At 38.0% G+C, this 24938-nt stretch overlaps 1 protein-coding gene across 1 annotated transcript in view; it reads left to right on the plus strand.

Moving 5' to 3' along the window:
* ZNF385D (zinc finger protein 385D) overlaps window positions 1-24938 on the plus strand; it is a 561594-nt gene that overhangs the window by 278147 nt on the left and 258509 nt on the right. Inside the window, exon 3 of the mRNA XM_006851632.1 lies at window positions 19720-19830. Coding sequence (XP_006851695.1) covers window positions 19720-19830 — 111 coding nt within the window. The remainder of the gene's footprint in view (window positions 1-19719; window positions 19831-24938) is intronic.

A 24938-nucleotide genomic window follows, 5' to 3' on the forward strand; every position in this document is an offset into this window, starting at 1 on the left:
TCTTCTGTGGTCTTCCTTATTCACTGTCCAGCTTTTGCATGCATAAGAGGTTATTGAAAATACCATGGCTTGGGTCAGGCGCATCTTAGTCCTCAAGCTGACATCTTTGTTCTTCAACACTTTAAAAAGGTCTTGTGCAGCAGATTTGCCTAATGCAATGGCCATATAGACCCTTTCAAATGCTATCTTGTATATGTAAGTGCTTACTTAAAGTCAGTCATTACTGTTTTCTTCAATATACTTGAGGTTTGATATAATTGAATTCCTTTATCTTTTTCTTTATGATTTTAGTCACATGTACTCTCTGAGGCAACTTTCTATTTCTACAGTTTTTACAGCTAGGGAACAAGGCTTTGAACCTGTTCTTTCTGGTTCAGTCATACATCATTAAGCAAAACTGGAATGGACGAGACTGATAATCAGCAAGAAAAAGTACCAGTCATCACTCAACAAGAACATCTCCATCCTAAAAAATAAAGTCAGCATGTATATTATATAACAATCAAATCTCTTGACTTACTTAGTCAGAAAAATATGGTGCCTGGCTCAAAGGTTGTGGTAGACTCTTGCTTGAATGTGTATCACTCTGTAAAGCCTTAGCCACTATTTAATGTCACACATCAAGTTTCTGAAAAGAGTCACTCTGCCTTTTCTGAATCTCCCATTCCAGGAATTAATTTGTAATTTTTGTCATTCCAGTTATTCAAGCACACCCATATTACAAGGTCTAGACAAATTGTGCTATGGCACGACACCTATGACTGAACAGGTTCAAAACAGTTTGATACTTTGCTAGACAAGAATGGTGATTTTTACTAATATTCCTATAGTATTAGCAGAAGCAACAACGCTTACTGAGTTCTTCCTATATTCTGTACAGAGTGCTAAGCACTGCATATACTTTATATAATCCATTATCCACAACAATAGTCAGATCATTATTACTGCATTTTAGAGGTGGGGAAATAAAAGCTTCAAAAGGTTAAAATAAAACTGGTCATGTATAAAAACAGCAAAAATTTAGCCTATGTCTTAACAATTTGTTATTTTCTATGTTTAAGGAACAGAAAAAGATTAGAACCTAGAACTGGGAGATGACATGCTTGGTTTTAGTCAACTCTTTTCTACCACCACTTTCCTCCTTGGCCTTATTAGGCTGGTCAATAGAATGATAATGTAAAATATAATCACTGAAAAATTTCCAGCTCTTAAGATATTATGACTTTTCGACACAGAGATTATATTTTCAGTGCTATTTAAAATTTTGACAACCTAACATCCAGCCACAGAAAAATGATTAAGTAAATTATGGTACATTTAGTGAAATATTATGTACCACATAATAGGTAAATATGAAAATTGAAGTTAAATGAAAGTATTCTTTTTTTATGTTGTTAAGTGAAGAGGAAAGAAAACTGTCTATATTATGCTCAAAGCTATGTAGGATTTTTTTATGTAAAGGTATAAACAAAAGCAGCCATTTATAAATGCTTTTTGGCAATATCTACCAAGACTTATTAAAGAGCCCTTGCAACTTAGTGGGTTATACGTTGGACTGCTAACCTCAAAGTCAGCAGTTTGAATACAGCAATTGCTCTGTGGCTTTGTGTTTATGTAGAGAGTTACCACCTCAGGAACCCTATACAGAATTGCCATGAGTCGGAACCAACTTGACAATAAGCAGCAGCAGCAGTAAGATGTATGAATTCTAGTGTAGTGCTGTAGGATAAGCACTGACTGCTAATATTGCAGTCAGCTGTTCAAACCCACCAACTGCTCCTCAGAAACCCTATATAGAGACATTATGAGTTGGAACTGACTTAACAGCAGTTAACAACAAATAATGGTAAAACTTAATCAGTGCATATTCTGTAATCTAGGAATTTGATTATATCTGTGAACAATTTGATCATTCCTCATTGCTGTATAGTATTCTATTATGTGATAATACCACAATTGTTAAGTAGCACCAGTAATGAAACAGCTAAGCAGGTTGGTTGCTATTCAAGAGATTGGAGGTTCAGACTCACCAAATAGCTCCACAGGAAACAGATTTGCTGATGTGCTTCCTTAAAGATTACAGTCAAGAAAAGCTTATGTGTAACTGTGTCACATGGGACTACACTGTGTTTGAATTAACTTGGCAGCACATAATAACAACAAAAATAGGAGAAAGACAATTATTTGACAACTCAACTTTTGATTGATATTTTGGTTATTTTTAGTTGGAGTCTACCAAGAACAAAGGTAATAAAACCATTTGTCAGCTTGTGTTTTATTGGATAGCAGTCTTTTTTGTTAGGTTTAAATTTAGAAATCAAATGCTTGCAGATATAATGTTGAATGAAGGAAGGCAAACACAAAAATAAATAGTATATAATATTTGTGATTGCAGAAACAGGTAAAAAGGATCCATGGTATTAGATCTCATAATGATAGTCAACATTGAATTATATGGGGTTACTATGCATCACATCAGAATTGAGCTGATGGTAATGGGTTTTTGTTTGTTTTTTCAGTGGGTGGTTGTTGCTGTTAGGTGCCATCACGTTAATACCAACTCATAGTAACCCTATGCACAATAGAACAAAACACTGCCTAGTCCTTCTCAAACCTCACAATTGTTGCTTTGCCACTGTACCAATCCATCTAGTTGGAGGACTTCCTCTTTTTTTTTTTTTTTTTTTTTTCCAATCCTCCACTTTACCAAACACATCTGTCCTTCTCAGGGGACTGAACCCTCCTGATAATAAGTCCAAAATATGAGAGATAGAGAGAGTTAGACCATCCTGGCTTGCAAGGAGCAGTTGACTATACTTCTTCCAACACATATCTGTTTATTGTTTTGGCAGTCCATGGTACTTTTAATATTCTCCTCCAGCACCTTAACAAAAATAAATCATTTCTCCTTTAGTCTTCCTTTTTCACTATCCAACTTTCACATGCATATGAGGTTATTGAAGATACCATGGCTTGAATTAGGCACACCATAGTCCTCAAACTGACATTTTGTGTTTCAGCACTTTAAAGAGGTCTTGTGCAACAGATTTGCCTAATGCAATACGTGGTTTGATTTCTTGACTGCTGTTTCCATGAGTGTTGATAGTTGATGCAAGCAAAATGAAGTCTTTGACAAATATAGTCTTTTGTCCATTGATATGGATGTTCATCCATTGGTCCACTGATGAGGATTTTTTTTTTTTTTTTTTCTTTACACTGAGGTATAATCAATACTGAAGACTCTGTGGGCTTTGTTCTTCATCAGTAAGAATTTTAAGTCCCTTTCACTTTCAGCAAGCAAGATTGTATCGTCTATTCCAGGTTGTTAATGACTCTTCCTCCAGTCTTGAAAGATATACCAATAAACCTGGTATTTTACTTATTTTTAATTTTGTATTTTATTCCACATTTTGTCCTACTCTCTTTCTGGGATCATCTAATGTGATCTCTTTCAGAGCAACTGGTAGTGGTAGTCAGGCACCATCTAGTTCTTCTGGTCTCAGAGTCATGGTGACTGATGTTCACCTGCTTCATTGGTTCTTTGGATTATTGGAATCCAAGAATCTTTAATTTTCATCATTCTTTTTTCTGCACATGGAGAGACCAAAACTTGTACCTTAGATGGTCGTTCATGAGCTTTTAAGATCCCAGATGCTATGTTTTGCCAGTTGGCCATGGTGTCCTCCAAGACTATGGCCCTGAACCCCTAGGCACAGCAATTCATAGCGTTAAGCTGTTTGTTAATGTCTAAGACTTTTCATCATTTTGCCTGCTGTATACTCTACCACAATCATACATTTTTTGCAGCAAAGGTAAATAGCCATGTAAAAATATCCTCTTTCAAACCCTTACATATTTATGGATATATTTCCAGTCTCCCTCCTGTACCTGTTCTGCTGTGTACCAACTCATGAATCTAACTGCAGGAAACTATTATTTCTGGGTTATGATACCATGAATTTTTCATTATAAGATAGTTGAATCTCAACCAGTCCTTTTTGATACAGTGACTCTATATCTTTTCCATCATCTTTTGATGCTTCCTGTGTCATTCAGTGTTTTGCCAGTTGTTGCTGTTGTTACGTGCCATGGAGTCGGTTCCGACTCATAGCGACCCTGTACAGGGTTTCCGAGGCTGTAAATCTTTACGGGAGTAGAACGCCTCATCTTTCTCCCGCAGAACAGCTGGTAGTTTTGAACTGCTGACCCTGAGGTTAGCAGCCCGATTCGTAATCACTATGCTACCAGAGCTCCTTCAATATTGCAACCCAAGACTTGATGTTTTTTGTTCAGTTCTTTCAGCTTGAGTAATACCAAGTGTGTTTTTACCTTTTGGTTTTCTAACTCCAGGTCTTTGTGTTTTTCATTATAATAGTTTATTTTGTATTCTTGAGCTTCCCTTTGACATCTTCTATTCAGTTTTTTTTTTTAATCATTTGCTCTATTCACTTTATATACTTTATGTTCAAAAGAAAGTTTTAGTGTAACTTCTGATCTTGAGTGAGTGATCATTCCATGGTGAGTATATCTTAGCAAGTGTTATTGTCACGCCAATAAACATTTCAGTGTTTTCCTTTTTTCCTATGTTTTTATGACATTTTCTTTCTTCTATGTAGTGTTCTTGATGTTATCTCTGATGTTAACTCATCTGATCTTCAGTCAGTAATGCTACTTCTAATACTAATGTTTGATTGTGCAGAGTACGAGTACTCAATACTTAAGGTTGGTATGTTGTTGTTAAGTTCCCTCAAGTCAGTTCCGACCCATAGCGACCCTTTACAGGGTTTCTGAGGATGTAAATCTTTATGGGAGTAGAAAGCCTCATCTTTCTCCCGCAGAGTGGCTGGTAGTTTTGAACCACTGACCTTAAGGTTCGCAGCCTGATTCGTAACCACTACGCTACCAGAGCTCCTTTTAAGGTTGGTATAGTTGGCTGTAATATACTTAATGGTGATAGTAGTAGTGTGCCATCAAGTTGGTTCCAACTCGTAGTGACCCTGTATAAGGCTTCCAAGACTGTAAATCTTAATGGGGGCAGAAACCCTCATCTTTCTCCCCACAGAGCTCTTGCTAGACTTGAACTGCTGACTTTGCAGTTAGCAGACCAACGTGTAATAAATAGTCATGCCAGGACTTCTTATACTTAATATATAATATTAAAACTCAACACCTCATTAATTAATAGTTAATAACAATACTTAGTAATCCTTGTATGATGCTGTAGGATCAGCACTGGACTGTGAACCACAAGGTCAGTGGTTCAAACCCACCAGCTGCTCCTCAGAAACCCTATAGAAGGTTTCTATCAGTTGAAACTGACTTGACTACACTTAATAACAACAACAAGAATATTAATGCTTAATATTAATGATAGAGTTCTGAATATCCTGGAAGATGTACAAGAGGATTTTTAAATTTCATGGAAAAATTTCATTGTCTTTTAAATTGAATTAAAGGAAGCCCCCTGGTGTATCACAGAGTTTGAATGTGACACTTCAGACAGGCAGCAGCAGAGAAAGGTGGGAGGTTTGGGTATTAGCTGTTCTGCCATTACTTGTTGTGCACAGGGAAATAGTGTTACCCAGAGTGCTAATCACACCTCCACCCTACAAGAGAGGGCTCTTGCCTTCTGACTAAGAATAATCAGGATGTTACAGCAGTTTTAGATTCGAGAGTATCACAGCAGCCCCGAGCCCGAGAGTGTCACAGCTGCTCTTGATCCGTCGTAGAAGAAACTGAGGCCGCTTGGAGAGGTGAAGCAGAGTTTCAGGTTTTATTAAGCCTGCTGGCTCAGAAGAGCCAATTTCTCCAGATTCTGAGCACCGAATACAGGGCAGTGCAGGCTTTTTATATGGGGTCAGAATCAGGGAGGGGTTAGGTTGCGGAACTGTTTGAAAACAGAAGGAAAACCAGAGGATTGGTCCCATTCAGTAACCTGATTAACATTCTAGCTTGACTCCTGGGCAGAGAGGGCAGTGAATGTTTTTACCTTTTCCTGTTCAAAGAGAGGCAGAGTTTCCATAAAAGCAAAGTTTATTATAGGAAAGAATTTTGCAAATACAGACAGGAAAGGACCAAATGTAACAATTAACTTCTGTCTCCCAGAAGAAAGACTTTGCTGGGGTTTTAATAAGTTTTAGGTGGGAAAAAGGCACCATATTAATTCATAGGGATAGGTATAGATATCCTGTTTAGGAGGAGCCCTGTTCATTGGGTAATTGCACAACATCTCTTTAATATGGATTCCATCATAAAGGCCTCTGGTGGGTCAAATAAAACTTAATTTAGAATATCATACATGCATTGACTCCTAATATGGCACTGTAGGATCAGCCCTGGACTATAAACCATAAGGGCAGTAGTTCAAACCCACCAACTACTCCTTGGAATCCCTATACAGGGTCATTATGAATTGGAACTGACTTGAGGGCACTTAACAAGGACAGCACATGCATATTCCTTCAGAACTCCTGTTACAGCCCCTTCCAGGGACTGGTGTTCTCCTCTGCCCAAAGGGAAAGGTTGCTTTTCAAGGTGAGTAAAAACATCCTGTCAAACATCTCACAAGGAAGTCCTATGGGTGGCCTGTTTGAAGTAAATGGATATTAAAATGGGCAATTGTTGTGATTAATGCTTTCATACTCTAAAGGATCCCAGAAGGCTTCCTGTCTCAGTGAGACTTGGAGAGGTAAAGTAGATGTTAGGGTCAGGCCGCGTGAGGGCCTTAGCTGGGCCAATCATTGCTGCTTAGAGAACTTCTTCAGGAGATCTATGGGACACTCATTCTTAGAAATCATTCACCTGTGAGAATCCATTCAGTGAACATTTACTGAACGCCTACTGTATGTGTTCCAGGCACTGGTCCAGGTGCTGGAAAAATACAGTAGAGAACTATAGAAGTCTCCTATCCTCAAGACAAAGTATTTGCTTCCCTAGTTGCTCTTTCCAAGAGCCTTCTTGTATTAATAGGAGCTCCTCTGTAATTTAAGGTAGAAATACTGTTTATGGGCATCAAACAAACACACAGTAAGTGACTGCAAAGTATAACCTTTAAATTGTTACCAGCCATTGTTAAGTAGAAATACCAGTTGGTAGAGTCAACCTTTGTATTTCTGGACTTTTAAACGTTCTGGCATTTTTGATTTAAAAATTGAAAGCCACAGTAATGACAGGAACAGAGAGCAGGAAATGTAAACTCAGGGTTAAGCCCCATCCTCCCAGAAAACAAATCCAGCTTCCCAGGGAAAGGACTCTTGTGCTGAGGCTGCCTTGCCTGAGGCATCTCCTGGTATACTCATTTACAAATCAATCTAGCAGAATGCCCAGAGGGGTGGTGAGGGAAAACCTCAGCCTTAGATACAAATGCAAAGGTCCTTAAACTTGAAATGAAGAAAAACATATTCATTTGGCTTTAAATAAGGCCATAGGCTGAGTTTGAAATTGAATTTTAGACTAGAGTTTGGGGGAGCATATCAATAAGTTCTTCACTCATCTGACTTTGTGGTGATAGGATAATGGCTTTACAAGATTCCAGTTTTCAAACTATCCCAATTTGAAAATTAGATGAATATGCCTACAAATATAATGTTGAGTTAGCTATGTCTTTTCAGTGTTGCATGGCTTAAGTAAATTCTACCTGACATTTTTTTGCATTGATTTCTATGCATTATATGTTTAGTTTAGTGTCTTTTTTTTAATTGTACTGCAGGCTTAGCATTTTATTCATATTTTATAAAAAATTTTCTTTTCCTATTCATTGTCTCGTAAATGATGTCAAAGATAAAAAAAATAAATACTAACAGTCATCTTTGAGTTTAATCCAGAGAATAAAATTTTAAAGTCAGACTGTAAACTAATAACTTGTTTTTGTTGTTTTCTGACAATTATGAGGATGGCTAAGGACCTGGCAGTGATTCCTTCGGACAGTTATGGGGATGGCTCAGGACCAGGCAGTGTAGCAGCAACAGCAATAATAAGGAAACATGCTATTGCTAAGTTCTGCTGGGTTCGTTCCTATTCGACCCTGTATAGGGTTTCTGAGGAATGGCTGGTGAGTTTGAACCAATGACCTTGCAGTTCAAATTGACCTTGTGGTCCCGTGCTTATCCTACAGCACCACACCAGGACTCCTAAGGAAACTTAGGCCCAGTCTTGCACTGTTGGATCAACACTGAACTGTAAACTACAAGGTTGGCAGTTCAAACCTACCACCTGTTCCTTGGAAACCCTATACAGGGTCACTATGAGTCAGAATAGACTCAGTGGCACTTCACATTAACAAATACAATGATTAAATCTCTTCAACTCCCTTTATAACATACACATTTAGTAACCACAAAGTAGCGCAGGGTTTATATAATACAAGTAATGTAACTTTAGGTCATTTCCCTGGTTTCCTGAGAGAAGAGTTATCTTTTTCATTAAAAACCTCCAGAATAGACTTAAATATTTGTACAGATGAATGGATAAAGGGTTTTCCAGGCGAGAAACTACCTTGTTGTTGTTAACTGTTGTTGAGTCCGTTTCTACTCATAAGGACTCAGTATAGGGTTTTCAAGAAGCAGTTGGTGAGTTTGAACTGCTGACCTTGCTATTCAAACTGATCTTACAATCCAGTGCTGTGTCTGACATGGCAACACCAGGACTCTGGAAACTACCTAGTAATTTGATATTAGTTGAGCTCCATAAAAAGGCAGGGGTGTATGGAAAGATGGGAAAAGGGGGTATGAGGCAGGACTGGGACTGGGAGAGTTAGAGTTCAACCAGTCACATTAATTAATGATTGCTTTTCTACTACTTTCCTTCCTTAAGCACTTGGACTACTAACTACAAGGCTGACAGTACTAAACCACTAACCACTCCACAAAAAGATGAGGTTGTCTGCACTCATAAGGTTGACAGCCTTGGAAACCCTATCCAGGGTCGCTGTGAATTGGAGTCAACCCCGTGGCAGTGGGTGGGTATATTAGCTAGGTCCAGAATAGCACAAATAGTTAAAGTGTTCAACGACTAACCAAAAGATTGCCAGTTTGAACCAACTCAGGTGTGCTTTGAAAGTAAGGCCTGGCAATATTCTTCTGGAATGACTCAATCTTTAAAACCCTATGGAGCAGTTATGCCCAGCACACATGGGGTTGGACATGACAGCAACTAACAACACGTATTAGGTGAATATGGCTTATGTTCATTAATAAAGAGTTAAATGTTTTGCTGGACTAGATTCATAAAATGATATATATATATATATATAAAATGCAAATAGTTGTAACTATTGTTCCTGAAATCCATCTTTAAAATACAATTCAGTTAAGTGGTTTTTTGTGTGTGTGTGTGGTTTTTTTTTTTTTTTTTTGTTATTCCTTAAGTATACTGGGAAATAAAATTGTCTCTGAAGAAGAATACAGCACTTTGCATTTTGAAATCTGATTTCATGGGCAAAGTAATCAGAACATCATTCAATTCAAACAAAAGAATTAAATCTAGAAAATATGCCACATTTGCATGAAGTATCTAGTTCCAAAATACCTCCTCCACATACTTGGATTGAATGTGGACACCACTTCCCCAGTATTACTAAAAGAACAAAATAATATTCTGCCCATCAATTGATGAAAACTCAGCACCCTATATTTTTCAGAGAGCAGTTGATTTAAATATGCAGTTCATTTTTTATTTCAAAGTACCATCATAAGAGGACTTTAATATTCCATAATGGGTTATAGGCATAATTCGCCTTATCCCTTGATAGAAATGAGCCCCATTTATGCACAGAACAGATGCAGCAGAACATGATGAGGCAACTAGCTCTAAGTCAGTGACCTCTTTCTGCTTTAAATTTTTCTTTCAGCTGTTGGCTGGAGGGATAATTATCCCCCAGCATTCTCTGTGATTGTTGTCACATAAGTTGTGTGATGCCATTTTAAAAGTAATATAAGAACGATCCTGTGTAGCAGAATGATGGTTTTTAAGCAGCCCAGCTTTCTACTCTGTGTGACTTCTAGCTTTATCACTCTGTGCAATGCCTAGTTGGGTTGTAAGGAAATAGAGGTAAAGTGGAGTTGAATAAGTGTTGGAAATTTAGCTTGTGTGGGGATATTGGCAATATAAATAGAGCAAAATCCTATTTTGTTCCCGTGTGACTTTTCACACTACTAGCCAATAGCAAGGAGTCTGGACAGCTCACTTGGTAGAACATCAGACTTTTCATCTGAGGGTTCAGAGTTCAAGTGCCTGTTCAGGTTAATTATCACTTTGGAGGACTCCTGGTGTGACATTATGGATTAAAACACTGGACCACAAGGTTGATTTGAACGCAAGGTTGGCAGTTCAAATTCACCAGCCCCTCTTTGGACAGCCTATATACAGTCTCTGTGAGTCAGAACCAACTCACACAGACTTGATGACACTTCACAACAACATTACTTTGGAGTCCTGACACTGTAGGATAAGCACTGGACTGCTGGGCCACAAGGCTCATGGTTCAAACCCACCATCTGCTGTCAGTTAAAATTAATATTTAATGTGTGTATTAAGACACTGAATTGAACTGATTAAAAAATAATCCATACCAAAAAGAAATGGTCAGTGTTCAACCATTTCAAAACAGCATATAGTCGACTGACTGCCAATGATAATTAAGGAAGAACTCCGAGCTGAAGTGAATGCATTCACGAAGAACAAGGCTCCAGGAATTGATGGAATATAAATTGAAATATTTCCTTAAACTGATGCAATGCTGGAAGCACTCGTTCATCTATGCCAAGAAATTTGGAAGACAGCTACCTGGCCAACCAATTAGAAGAGATCCATATTAGTGCCCCTTCCAAAGACAAAGTGAGGTGGCCCAAGAGAATACGGAAATCATTGCAAAATAACAGTAATATCACATGCAAGTAAAAGTTTGCTAAAGATAATATAAAAATAGCTACAACAGTACAGTGACAGAGGTTTATGCTGGCTACTGGTGAAGACGTGGAATAAGGGATGTCATTGCTGATGTCACTTAGATCTTGGCTGAAAGTAGAGGATACTAGAAAAATGTTTACTTGTACTTTATTGACTGTGCACACTTAACAACAACATAACATATGAAACATAGGCAATGAATACGGAGCCCAGTGGAAGAATTGATGCATTTGAGTTATGGTGATGATGCTGTTGCTAAGTGCATTTGAGTCAGTTTTGACGCATAGCAACCCTGTATAGGTTTCCAACTGGTGAGTCTTAACTACAGACCTTGCAATTCAAACTGATCTCCAGTCCAGTACTTGTCTACCAGGACTGCAGAGCTATGGTGCAGGAGAAAAATATTAAAAGTACCATGGACTGCCAGAGTTAAAAAAACAAATCTCTGTTGGAAAAAGTACAGCCAGAATGCTACTTAGGAATCAGAAGATGAGACTTCCTTCATACTTCAGACATATTATCAGGAGGAACCAGTGTTTGGAGAAGGAGATCATGCTTGATAATATGGAGGGTCAACAAAAAAAAAAGAGGAAGACACCCAAAGAGGATTGCCACGGTGGCAGCAACAATGGGCTCAAGCGTAACAATGATGGTGAGGATGGCTCAGGACTGGGCAGTGTTTTGCTTTGTTGTGCATAGTGTTGCTGTGAGTCACAACTGACTTGACAGCTCCATACTACAACAACAGCAATCTTAGATTGTTTAATGAGAATTGCAATAATTCTAGAATTTACTAGAAACATTTCAAATGTTCATCAACTAGAAATAGTAAAACAGACGGGAGTTATCTGTTGTTGTTAAGTGCTGTCAAGTCTGTTCCAACCCATAGGAACCCTGTGGAGAGTTTCCAAGGAGTGACTGGTGAGCTTGAAACGCCAACCTTGCCATTCAAACTGACTTTGCAGTCTAGCGCATTAACCCACAGGGCCACACCAGGACTCCTAGTAGTTGTCTAGTTGATTCCAATTCAGTGTGACCCGTGTATTTCAGTGTAGAACTGTGCTCCACAGGTTTTCAGTGACTTGGACCATTTGGAAGTAGATCATTAGGCTTTTTTTCCAAGTTACCTCTAGGTAGCTTTGAACCTGCAATCTTTTGGCTAGTATCCAAGTGCTTAATCATCTGCAGCACCCATAGAATACAAATACTCAAAATGGAGCAACTACTGATACATGTGATAACATGGGTAAATCTCAAGTGGGTTATCCTGAGTGAAAAGAAAAACTGACCTAAAAGATCACATACTGTACAATTTCACTCACAAATCACTGATCTGCTGTCAAAAATACTGTGACAGCAGATCAGTGATTCCAGGGGTTGAGGTTAGGATGTAGGGATTGATGGCAGAGGGTCTGGAAAGAGCCTATTGAAGTTTGTTGTTAAGTACCATCAAGTTAGTTGTGACTCATAGCAGCCCTGTATAGGGTTTCTGAGGAGCTGCTGGTAGGTTTGAACCATGACCTGTAGTAAGTAGTCCAGTGCTTATCCTATAACACCACACTATGACTCCATATGTAGGTGTTTTATGTGATAATTCAGGTGGTTTTAGGGTTTTCCAGATCCTAGCTTTGCTGCCTTAAAATTGCATCTATATGTAAATTTTATTGTAAGAAAATTATACCTCAATAAAACAAATTAAAAGAAACTGTGGTCAGTTTTCTTGTAAGGGGGAGGGGATTCGAGAATCAGTTATTGCGTCCAAGTGCCATGCACAATTATGGAGACAGCCTGAGAATTCATCTAGAATCTGGGCAATGATTTATATTAGATAATACATTTAAAGGGAGAGTGGAAGATACAAATGATTCCACCAATTAGTTCTTCATGACCATTGTAACTTCATCTTGTAAATCACCTATTCCAGTTCTTAGCACTTGTTGTTGTTGTTAAGTGGTGTCAAGTTAGTTCTGACTCATAGCGACCCTGTATAGGGTTTCCAAGGAGCAGCTGGTGAGCTTCAAGCACTGACTTTGTGGTTCAAACTGATGTTGCAGCCCAGTTCATTAACCCACAAAGACACACCAGGACTTAATAAATGCTGCACATGACTTTTATTGTGTTGATTATCATATATAACATTGTATAAATTCTCAGTTTCACACAGTGGCAACAGCCAACCCAATAGCAACAGTAGTTGTATTGATTCTGACTCATACTGACCCTTAGGACAGAGTTAGAACTGCCCCATAGGGCTTTCAAGGGTGTCATCTTGAAGTCCTAGTGTGAGCTGTATGATGAGCACTGGACTGCAAGGTCAGTTTGAACCATAAGGTCTTCAGTTCAAACTCAGTAGCCGCTCCTGGGAAACCCAATACAGGGTCTCTGTGAGTTGGAACAAACTCAATGGCACTTTATAGCTCTACAACAGTAACAAGCTTCACGTCTTTCTTCTACAGAGCAACTGGTGGATTTGAACTGCCAACCTTTTGATTTGCAGCAGAGCTGTTTAACCACTGCATCAGCAGGGATCCTTGACAAGCCAATACATGTGACTACAGAAGAGACAAAGCTTTCTCCTACCTGTCAGTGGAGAGAGCCTATGAATTCACTGGTTCTGATTATTTGAAATACAACATAGTGGGTAGAATAAATCATTTGCTGGTTTAGTAGAATTAATAAATTATAATGTGTCACAGAAGTTGAATATTAGAACATCATTTCTCAGACACATTAGTAACTTTTCTTTTGTGTGGAGATCACATCTGAGCTATCTCAACCCATTGTGCAGGCTGTCATAGAACTTTATATGTAATACAAATTGAAAGTTTCAACATTTGCAGGTATTCAGCAGAAGGCATTGCTGCGCATATAGTGAAATAATTTGAAATGTTTTGATCAAGTGAGAAATGGGCGGTGTGCCATCAGTGTGCTACTATAGGACTATGAGTTTCATGTTATCACTGATCTTCACATGTGCTACAATAGAGAAAACATAACCACTAAAGTGTATGGACTTCTTAACGTGTCCGGTGCTTACTGTGCTAAGGAAGTAGCATGAGTTATCACTTTTAAAACTCATTGCAACCTTAGGAGTTAGATACTGTAATAGTAGGGTTCTGTGCCATCTTGACTATGCCAGGATTTCTAGAGGGTTAGCAGTTGAGATGCTTATTCCCATGATGAAATCTAATACAGCCCTAATTAACTCTGTGATGAGTAGCTGTGAGCAGCGAATCAATTAAACGGATGCTTCCTTGAGGGTGTGGCCTGGTCCCAATATAATGGACATGAGGGAAAGGCTATCTTTCTTCTGCTGGGTACCTGGAGCTCTATAACTGTAAGCTCTTTCTTTGTTAATAAGCTTCTTTCTCTATATGTGCATGTACATGTTTCACAGGTTCTGCTTCTCTAGAATACCCAGCCCAAAACATGTGATAACAAGAGAGTGGGATTGTAGAGAAACAAGATCACAAGAATGAGTTTTCTAAACTGATGCTCAAGGCTGACTAATTTTAAAGGCACTAACTCGGAAACCCTGTACAGGGTCGCTATGGGTCGGAACCGACTCGACGGCACTTAACAACAACAACAACAACTAAGTATGGCAACCTGAACTTCAGAAAAAAATGTTAGAGAAATGGATGGCATGCTTGCTGGAAGGACAGGCCAAGCAAGGATGGCAAGACAGTGCACAGCTGGATAGACGCAGCTTGACCATCTTGTGAGCAGCCTTTGCAGGGGAGGGAAGCCTGGCAGAGCAGATTCTTACAGGCCACGAGAAGGTGTGATTTTTTTCTTTTCCCCATGTTCCCTTGGTGACCAAAAGTGTGGCCAGCTTCCACCCCCAATGCAGATTCTGCTCTCAAGGTATATGGAGCCTTTTGGTTTGAAACCATACCAGCTTGAAGTGGGTACCAGCTGTGCTGCTTTGGTGTGTTTCTTTGGTACCTGGATTCAGGTGAGCTTGAATCCAGACCTACAAAATACTTAAAGCCACTAGACCAGCATTTAACCAGTTGCCCTGCCCCCAGCTACCCTGAAACCATCTCCATCAAGGGCCCCCACGAACAACTTTTGGATTGAGTGCCCTGAACATAGATAACACCAAGACCAATAACAACTCCATCTAGGGTCAGGAACTCTGCTTTCACATCCCTTACACAACCACCTCATGGGCTCCTTGAATTGCAGGAAGTTACCAGAGATTTCTCCCTTCCAGTTCCAACAACTGCATTGTTTGTTTTCATAAATATGACAACCTCACAATGCTCTGGAGACAGTAGACAATTTTAGCTCACACAAAGAAGCAACAGACTGATGCAGAGCCAGAAGACATTTCTAAGGAAGAAATGGTAATAGAACTAAATGAGAAAGAATTCAAAAGACTGATAATTATGTATTTTCAGAGGATTGATAGAAAGATCAAGGAAAGCAAGGAGAACACAATAAAAACTTGAGAAGAATTCAGGAAACTAGTATAAATACAAACAGACAAAATAAATGCAAATTTTGAATTAATCCAAAACCTGCTATTAGAAATCCAAAAGATCTCTGAAACAGACAATACATTGAAAGGCCAAAGGAGTAGATGCAAAGCAATGGAAGCCCAATTTAGTGATCTTGAAGATATAGCTCTCAATACTAGTTTGCTAGAAGAACAATCAGAGAAAAAGAATGAAAAAATCTGAAGAAAGTCTAAGTCATGTGGAACACTATGAAGAGGAACAATTTACAGGTATTCAGGATTCCAGAACAAAAAGAGATAATAAGCATAGAGAAAATTGTTGAAGAGTTGTTGGAAGAAAACTTCCCTAACATTATTAAAGACAAGAGGATAAGCCTAAAAAAAGCTGAATGAAACCCAAACAATAGATCCCAAAAGAAAATCATGAAGACATATCATAATTGCACTTTATAAAATCAAAGACAAGGAAAGACTCCTGAGAGCAGTTCAAGAAAAACAGTTGCCTACAAAGGAGAGCACATAAGATTAAGCTCGAATTTCTCAGGAGACACCATGCAGGCAAGAAAGAAATGATATGACATATATGAAACGCTGAAAGAAAAAGATGGCCAACCAAGAATCATATAGCTAGGTTGTCCTTCAAATACAACAGCAAAATTAGGACATTTCTTAATACACAGAATTAAAGGAGTTTGTAATGACCAGACCAACTTTGTGAAAAATGCCTTATGCAACAACAACAGCAGACAACAACCTGAGATTACCATACATGACAACACTGCCAAGAACTCAGTCCAGATATAGAAGTATTTAAAGTTAAACAAATCTACAAGTCTGAAAACAGGGATCCAGAGACATCAATGTACAATGAAGTCAACTACAAACCAAGAAGAAGTATAACAATTATAGTTACAGAACTTCCACATGGCAAGGAAGTCAAGTAGATTTCAACATAAAACAGACTGTTTCAAGCATGAATAGAACGAACAAATTGCAGGATACTTTCAAAGAAAAATAATACGCCTGCACATCAAAATAAAAAAAAGAGGAAAATCAGAAAGGTTTAGTAAAATTAACACAACAGAAATGAAAATGACAAGAAAACCCACAAACACAATGAACTCTGCATAGAAAATTACATGCTACAAAGAATTCAGCAGCACCACAAGAAAATGCACAGAAAATGACAACAATCAATTCATACCTGTTGGGAATTACATTGGATATGGATATATTAAATATATTAGTCAAAGAGACATAGAGAGCAGAAGGATAAGAAAAGAAGATCCTTCCATATGCAATCTACAAGAGACAGCCTAAATGCCCATCAACAGAAAAATGGTTAAATAAACATTCGTACAATGGAATCCTACAAAATGTTGAAAAATAATGATGAATCTGTGAAACAACTCACAACATGGTCGAACCTGGAGGACGTTGTTGTTAAGTGTCATTGAGTTAGTTCCAACTCATAGTTACCCTGTATAAGGTTTCCAAGGAGTGACTGGTGAGTTTGAACTGCCAACCTTGCAGTTATAAAGGATCTTGCAGTCTTGTGCTTTATCCCACAGTGCCGTCAAAATAGGACAAACGTTATATGAAACTTTGTAAAAGGTTGAGAAAAAAATTTCTTGATAAGAAAAACATAATGGTTTTGGGGGGTTGGGGGAAATTTTTCTTGGGCTAAAGGAGCTCTGGTAGTGTAGTGGTTACAAATCGGGCTGTTAATCTCATGGTCAGCAGTTTGAAACTACCAGCTGTTCTGCGGGAGAAAGATAAGACTTTCTGCTCCCTTAAAGATTTACAGTCTCAGAAACCCTATACAGGGTGACTATGAGTCTGAACCGACTCCACAGCATAAAACAACAACAACAACAAAGGATAGACAAATGCTAATATGGTAGCAGGGCAGGCAATATATAATAAGAGAGAAATTAGCAGATGAAAGTTGAAGAAAGCGGGAGATACAGAGAGGAATACAATAGTTAAAGTGAATAGAAATAATGAAAACTGTTGATACATGGCGGTTATTGAAACTGTGTAGTGAAGTAAAGTGCATGGTTTGTTGAATGTAAAACTGGTGATTTGCTCTGTAAACCTTCATTCAATTCACAATAAAAAATTAAAATAAGTAAATAAATAATAGGTTTATGTGTTTGATTGCCTTATGGATACTGGTTGTGGCACTGTGGGATAAAGTATTAGACTACAAACTCAGTTTGAACCAGAAAATCAGATGTTCAAACTCATCAGCTGCTCCTTTGAAACCCTGTAAATAGTTGCTGTGAGTTGGAACCGAATCAAGGGAACGTAACAACAACACTTATTGTAAAATAGACATATATGTGTGATACAAATAAATACTGGAAATTATGATTACAGAGAGCTAGTAAGTCTGCCATCAGCCTATACTTGATTGGATTTGCTAAAAGGGGAGTTAGAATTTACCCCCAAAAAATAGTCGTCTTGGTTTAACCTTTCTCAAGTATGGAGCTTAAGTAGAATCATGATCCCTACCCAGAACCTTCAGAGTTTGGGCAATTGCCTTTGAAACAATATGAACTGTTGGGAGAACAAGAGACTCATGATTAAAAGAAAGCAGACGTGGTATCATGAGTCTGTTATCAAAAACAGAGCAGCTGTGGACTCCAGGCCCATGGACTGAGTAAGTCTGCATGTGTATGGGCGGGAAGCTGCTTGCATAAAGTGTCCTTGGGACATTTGATTGAGTATGCATTTTTTATTTTGTTTTATTTTGTATGTGGGCATCAAATATTTTGGCTTTGTTTATTTGTGACACATAAGATGTAAATGAAAAAAAAAAAGATGTAAATGGGGCCAGTGAGTGTGTTTTCAGTTGTACGTGTTTTATATTATGTTAGACTCAAGTGTGACTTTATAATTTCCTTTATTTAGAAATTATGCAGGTAGTTTATGAGTTTCAAGTTGGCAATGGTGGATTGTTATAATTAGGGTCTCTGTTGACTAGGCTGGGATATCTAGAGGGTTAGCCATTGAAATGAGCTTATTCCCGTGGTGATGAAACCTAATACAGACCTGGTCTACTCTGATGAGCAGCCAGTCAATTAAAGGGATACCTTCTTGGGGATGTGGCCTGCTACCAATGTAATTGGCACTCAGGAAAGACTCTTTGTATCGCTTTTGCTGGGGACCTGGTTCTCTACAATTGTTAAGTCCTGTCCTTGATAATAAACTTCACTGTTTATATATTCATATATATGTTACATTGGTTTTACTTCTCTAGAAAATCCAGCCTAAGACATGACACAGATTTGCAAAAGGTTGCACAAGTATTACAAAGCAGATTGAATTTTGTTCTGCTATTAACATTTGAGAACCAGCCATATCAATGAAAGCTTGATGAGGACGTGTTTGGTCTTATTGAGCTGAATTTCTGACACTGTGTTGACACTGCTTGGCAAGTGTTTTGGGAGAGATGGGGAGAAATGAAGAATTCTTACATTAGTTTTCTGAATCTCAAATAATAAGCCTATGTCAATGCCATCGAGTCAATTCTGACATATAATGACCCTGATTAGGTTTTCTGAGGAGTAGCTTGTGGGTTTGAACTGCCAACCTTGTGCTTCACAGTCCAGTGCTTACCCTACAGTGCCACACCAGAAGTCTAGAAAACAGTATGTTAGATGAAAAGGTGATTTTGTATAAGCACTGTACTGCTAACCACAAAGTTGGTGGTTCAAACATACCATCCACTCCTTGGAAACCCTATACAGGGTCGCTATAAGTCAGCACTAACTTGATGGCACTTAGCAACAACAATAATAAGTGACTGTTGAAAAAAATTGATGAAATTCTCACTATGTCCCAAATAAAGGAAAGCCAAATTTAGATACTATATTCTTAGTATACGAAACACAGCAGAAATTTGAAGTTTGATAATAATTTATACTTATTTTAATAGATTTTAAGCTGAACAACTATATTTTGTGGTCTATTTTTTGAGCATTGGTAGAGACACACCTCTGTATAGGATTGCTGACATTAGCCAGCAGTAACTTGAGTTTTAATAACGACTTTAATTATACTTAAGGTTTAGCAAACTGAGACAATTGTTGATCCTAAATGAGAAAAGTGGTTAGTATGCAGATTCTAATGGGTCCATTTATCATCTCCTTATCATACTGAGCCTTGGGTTTATTCTCTGTTTTTGAAGAAAGTAGAAATGCAGTTTCTTAGAATAAAAATATTCTTTATTATGTGAGCAGTAGATTGAAGCTGTGCAGATTGGGTCTTTAATGAAATAGGCAACATTTCAGTGGAACTGACAAGCTTTATTTCTATTTGTTGTATTATTTTTCTCATTACAGATGGACCCAATTCAGAAGGCTGTAATAAATCATACATTCGGGGTTCCTCTTCCTCATCGAAGAAAGCAAATCATATCATGCAACATTTGCCAGTTGAGATTTAATTCCGATGTAAGTTTATCATTTTGTATTCACTAAAAAAAAGAAAAAAAGTACTATGTTGGTCTTCTAATCTTACAGGAGAAGATATTTTTTAAACTTTTTTTTCTCCAATAACTGAGCATGCTAAAATTGAAAGACAATGTGTAATTATTTATGTGCTCTAATTTTAATATTTATTATGCTATGTTCAGTTGTTTAATATGAAAAAAAATCACACCTATACAATCTTGTACACTTGCTGTGCAATTATATTTTTAGTCTGTTAGAAATGCTGCATTTAGATAATACATTTTGCTAAATTTAGGAACTATGAAACTTTCAATAGGACATGTCTTTGAAATACAGTAGACTGCAAATCACTTCAAGGCCAAGATTTTGGCATTGTAAATTTCATTCGCCTGCTTTGTCACCCCTAACTCCAGGCCAACCCATTTGTTTTCAGTTTTACTTATACTTGAGCTTTCAAGTTGCTTTTCTAGAAATATTAACATTTAAGTAGGTGGTCCTAAAGCCCCAAAGCATTCAAGGCCCAAAATAATAAAACTTGAATACATGAGATGGCATAACATTGTGAGTCTGACCAGTGCTTTACAAGTGATTCAGTCACATTTTCCACTTTTTCTGTGGATTTCTGTGGATCAAGGAGGACTCTGGATTCATCACAGTGATGCTTCTTTTGAATTGTGTCCTATGTGAAAATAGTGTCCCTTCAAACCTGCTCTATTTGTTATCTTAAGATTTTGGAGGTCAGAAGTTCAAAAGTCCTTGAGTAATGTAGTCAGAGGGAAATGTTTTTTTGGAAGGAGTAGAATTCAGAGGCTGTTTTCATGCTGTTGGTATGGTACCGTAGGGTAGGCGCTGGACCATTTACCACAAAACTGGTGGTTCAAACCTACTAGCCACTCCTCAGAAACCCTATACAGGGTTACTATGAGTTGGAATTGACTCATCAGAACTTAACAAAAATGTCAGGCAAATAGGGGTCCCCTTCTATCAAAATGGTCTCTGCCAAGATGCCATTGATACCGTGGCTTATGTGTTGGACTGTTAAATTCAAAGTTGCTCTTGAAATCCACTGGCTGTTCCATGGAAAAAATGATGAAGCATTCTGCTCCCATACAGATTTACAGCCTCAGGAACTCTATATTGGATCACTATGAGATGGACCCAACTTGAAAACATACAACCATCACCAATAATATAGCATGATCATGTCCTAAGTGGATATACAGTATGGAGAAGGTCAAATATAACTGAATTCTAAAGAATGTTGTTGTTGTTCAGTGCCGTCGAGTCAGTTCTGACCCATAGCTACCCTGTAGAGGGTTTCTGAGGAGCCACTGGTAAGCTTGAACAGTCAACGTTCTGGTTCAAAAGACCTTGCAGTCCAGTGCACTAACCTACCGCTCCACACCAGGAGAATGTTAGATCATCCAATATTTAATCTCTCTAGGAAAGTAGCTCTCCTACATGTTCTGTCTGGTGATGGTATAGGATATTAGACAATGAGATATAGGCAATAAATGTGGCACAAGTGAAGTGTCTTGTTTTGCTCATGAGAAGAACATCTCATTGTTTACAAAGAATATTATTATCTTATGAACTGATGCTAATGCAGTCAGCTGGTAGTTTCATTACATTTCTTTTGATGGCTTGAAAAAGAGAATAGTAGATTGTCAGCATAGTACATTGCGTGGTATATTAACAGAGAGATGGTATTTACTGCTGTAAAACAGAATACACCAAGTATTTGTAGCAATTTATTTTAAGGGAGGTTGTTGGGGTTTAGGCCCAGAAGGGAAAAGCTTCTTACGTATACAGTTGCCAAGAGACTGAAAAACTGAGTAGGACCCAATCCAAGTGATTAGTTTATTACAGAAAAGAAAATAAAATTAATGGTTTGATGACAAAGGAACTGATTTAATGAGGACAGAAACACAGCTGTTTCCAGTGGTGGCCCACTGGACAGTAAAGTTTTTCATTCGAGGTGTGTGAACGAGGGATCTTTTTATATGGTGGGGTATAAGAGCTTCACAAGTGTTAGTTAAGGATGATGTGTAGAACTATGAAAAGTTAGGGAAATCACATGGTCCAGCGCTGCCTGCCCTTTCTACAGAACAAAATTTTTTGGTATGCAAAGCAGGAGGAGGAGGCTAGCATTTTGTTGTTGTTAAGTGCCATGGAGTTAGTGCTGACTCATAACAGCCCTGTATAGGGTTTCCAGGGAGCAGCTGGTGGGTTTGATCTGCTAACCTTTTGGTTAGTAGTCTAGTGCTTATCCTATAGCACCATACCAAGAGTCCTAGCATATGCTTAAGTGAAGCATGAGAACAAGAAATTTCAGTATGCCTAGAGGGAAGGCGGGTTACTGTTAGATCTTCCTAGATCCCTGGAAGAGATAGGAGGTATGGTTCGAGTTGACATTAATGTGGCCATTTTGGAACATTCAGTTTGTTTTCCTACAGAGGTTTTTCATTTCTTTAATATTGAGCACTTTGATTTGATTTGAACTTTAAGAAATTTGCTATTTATTTACAGTAAAATAGTTCATCCTGCATGATTTCTTCCAGCCATTGTAAAAGAGCTCCCCTTAACATGTAGAGTTCTGAGTTCAATAGTTGCAACTTTGATTATTTCTGAACACAACACACAATCATACATGAGGTTTCACAAAGTTTGTGGGAAAATGTCATTATCTTTTAACTTCATTTTTCCACAAACTTTTTTGAAGACCCTAATAGTTTTGTAATTATTATTTTAAGTGGGCCCTTCTTAGTTCCTTTTGTCCTTAAATTCTACTGGTATTTCACTCTGGAACTAAGCGGAGAGTGATGCAAAAGTCTCCCAGGAGCCATGTTGCCAGCTCCTTACATCTAATGGGGCTGTTTTCAAGTATCTTCTTTAGCCAGTACTTTAATTGCCAATAATTTCCTCTGTATGAAGAAAACTTCCTATAAACCAGGTGTCAAAAAAAGACTTCAAAGTCATGAAGCCCAACTATTTTCAGTAATGGATCACTCACTGTTTTAAGCCAATATTTCATTTTTTTAAGCATTTCTAATTCCTTAGTTGTATATCAAATAATATTTTGGAAATTCTGTAAGTATTGTCAGTTGTACAATAGAAAATATACATATTTATATATGTACTATTATCATTGTTCTTTTCTAAAATGTAATCTTTTATTATTTCCCTGGTAAGAGAGAGTAACAATTATAGTAATGAAGTTACAAGGTGATATAGGAATCAATATGTATTTAGTAGGGACAATTGGGGGACAGTGGTGATTCAGTGGTAGAATTCTTGCCTTCCATGCAGAAGACCCAAGTTTGATTTCTGGCTAATGCTCCTAATACACAACCACTAACTTATGTCAGCCAAACTTCCAGACTGAAACAGAATAGGAAGAAAAACCTGGTGGTCTACTGTCAAAAAGTTACCCACAAAAACCCTCTGTGAATCATACCAGTCTAAAACTATAAGTCATCATGTGTTGGATCTGACTGTGAAGTATCTAATAACAACAGGACCAGCTGGCATTTCATTCTCAGAACTATGCCTTCAGGTCTTTTGTTGTGAAGTGCCCTTGAGTCAGTTCCAACCCACAGCGACTCTGTACAGGGTTTCCAAGGAGAAGCTGGTGTGCTTGAACCACCTACCGTGCAGTTCAAACAGCTTTGCAGTCTGACACATTAACCCACAGTGTCATGCCAGGATTCCTTAGGTCTGATGTTGTTGTTGTAGTTAAGTGTGTCAAGTCGGTTCCAACCCATAGTGACCCTGTACAGGGTTTCTGAGGCTGTAAATCTTTACAGGAGCAGAAAGCCTCATCTTTCTCCCATGGAGAGGCTGGTAGTTTCGAACTGCTGACCTTAAGGTTCACAGCCCAATTCATAGTCACTACGCTTAAGCAGGCAATAAATGGAAAATGGTTGAAGTATTTGGGGGATTTGTGCTTCAGTCTGTGTCATAATTAATAATTGCAGGCTTATTATTCACTAGCTGTATATTCCTACTATAACAAAATACTACAGATTTAGTGGCGTAAAACAATACACATTTGTTTACTGTGGTTGTTGGTGGTAGGTGCCCTTGAGTCAGTTCCAACTCATAGCAATACTTTACACAACAGAATGAAACTACTCAGTCATGAACCATCCTCACAAAAAAATCATGTGTTTGAGCACATCGTTGCAGCCATTGTTTTAATGGAGCTTATTGAGGGTCTTTCTCTTTTTTGTTGATCCTCTACTTTGCCACACAAATTGTCTCTTTTCTAGGAACTGGCCTCTGATGATAACATGTCGAAAGTATGTGAGATAAAAATTCATCATCTTTGTTTCTAAGGAACAGTCTGGCTGTAGTTCTTCTATGACAAATTTGTTAAAATTTCTGGCAACCTATTCAATATTATTCAGCAAAACCTGAATTCACAGCTATCAATTAGTCTTTGGTCTTCTTTAGTCATTGTTCACCTCTCACATGCATATGTTGTTGTTAAGTGCTTGTGAGTCCATTCTGACTTACAGTGATCCTTTATAGGGTTTCCAAAGACTGTTGAGTTTGAACCACCAACCTTGTAGTTGAAACTGACTTTCTGGTTCAGTTTGTATCCTACACTGCCCCACTAGGACACATGCATACAAAGTGATTGAGAATACTATGGCCTGTGTCAGGCACACCTTAGAGCTCAAAGTGACTTCTTTTTTCCTTAGCATTTTAAAGAGGTCTTTTGCAGCAGTCATATGATTTCTTAACTGCTGCTTCCATGATCATTGATTGTGGATCCAAGTAAAATGATATCCTTAACAACTTCAGTTTTATGTGCACATATCATGATGTTCTTAATGGTAAACACATGAGAATTTTTGTTATCTTTATGTTGTGATTATTCATATTGAAATCTTTTGGTTTTTTTACCTTCATCATGAAGTGCTTTAAGTCCTCTTCACTTTGAGCAAGCAAGAAGAATGTTATCTGTTTAACACAGGTTGTTAATGAATCTTCCTATAATCTTGATGCTGCATTTTTCTTCATATAGTCCAGCTGTTTGTATTACTTGTTCAGCATATTTGTTGTTGTTGTTAGGTGCCATTGAGTCAGTACCGACTCATGGC

This window comes from Chrysochloris asiatica, unplaced genomic scaffold, assembly GCF_000296735.1.
Source record: "Chrysochloris asiatica unplaced genomic scaffold, ChrAsi1.0 scaffold00030, whole genome shotgun sequence".
Taxonomy (NCBI): domain Eukaryota; kingdom Metazoa; phylum Chordata; class Mammalia; order Afrosoricida; family Chrysochloridae; genus Chrysochloris; species Chrysochloris asiatica.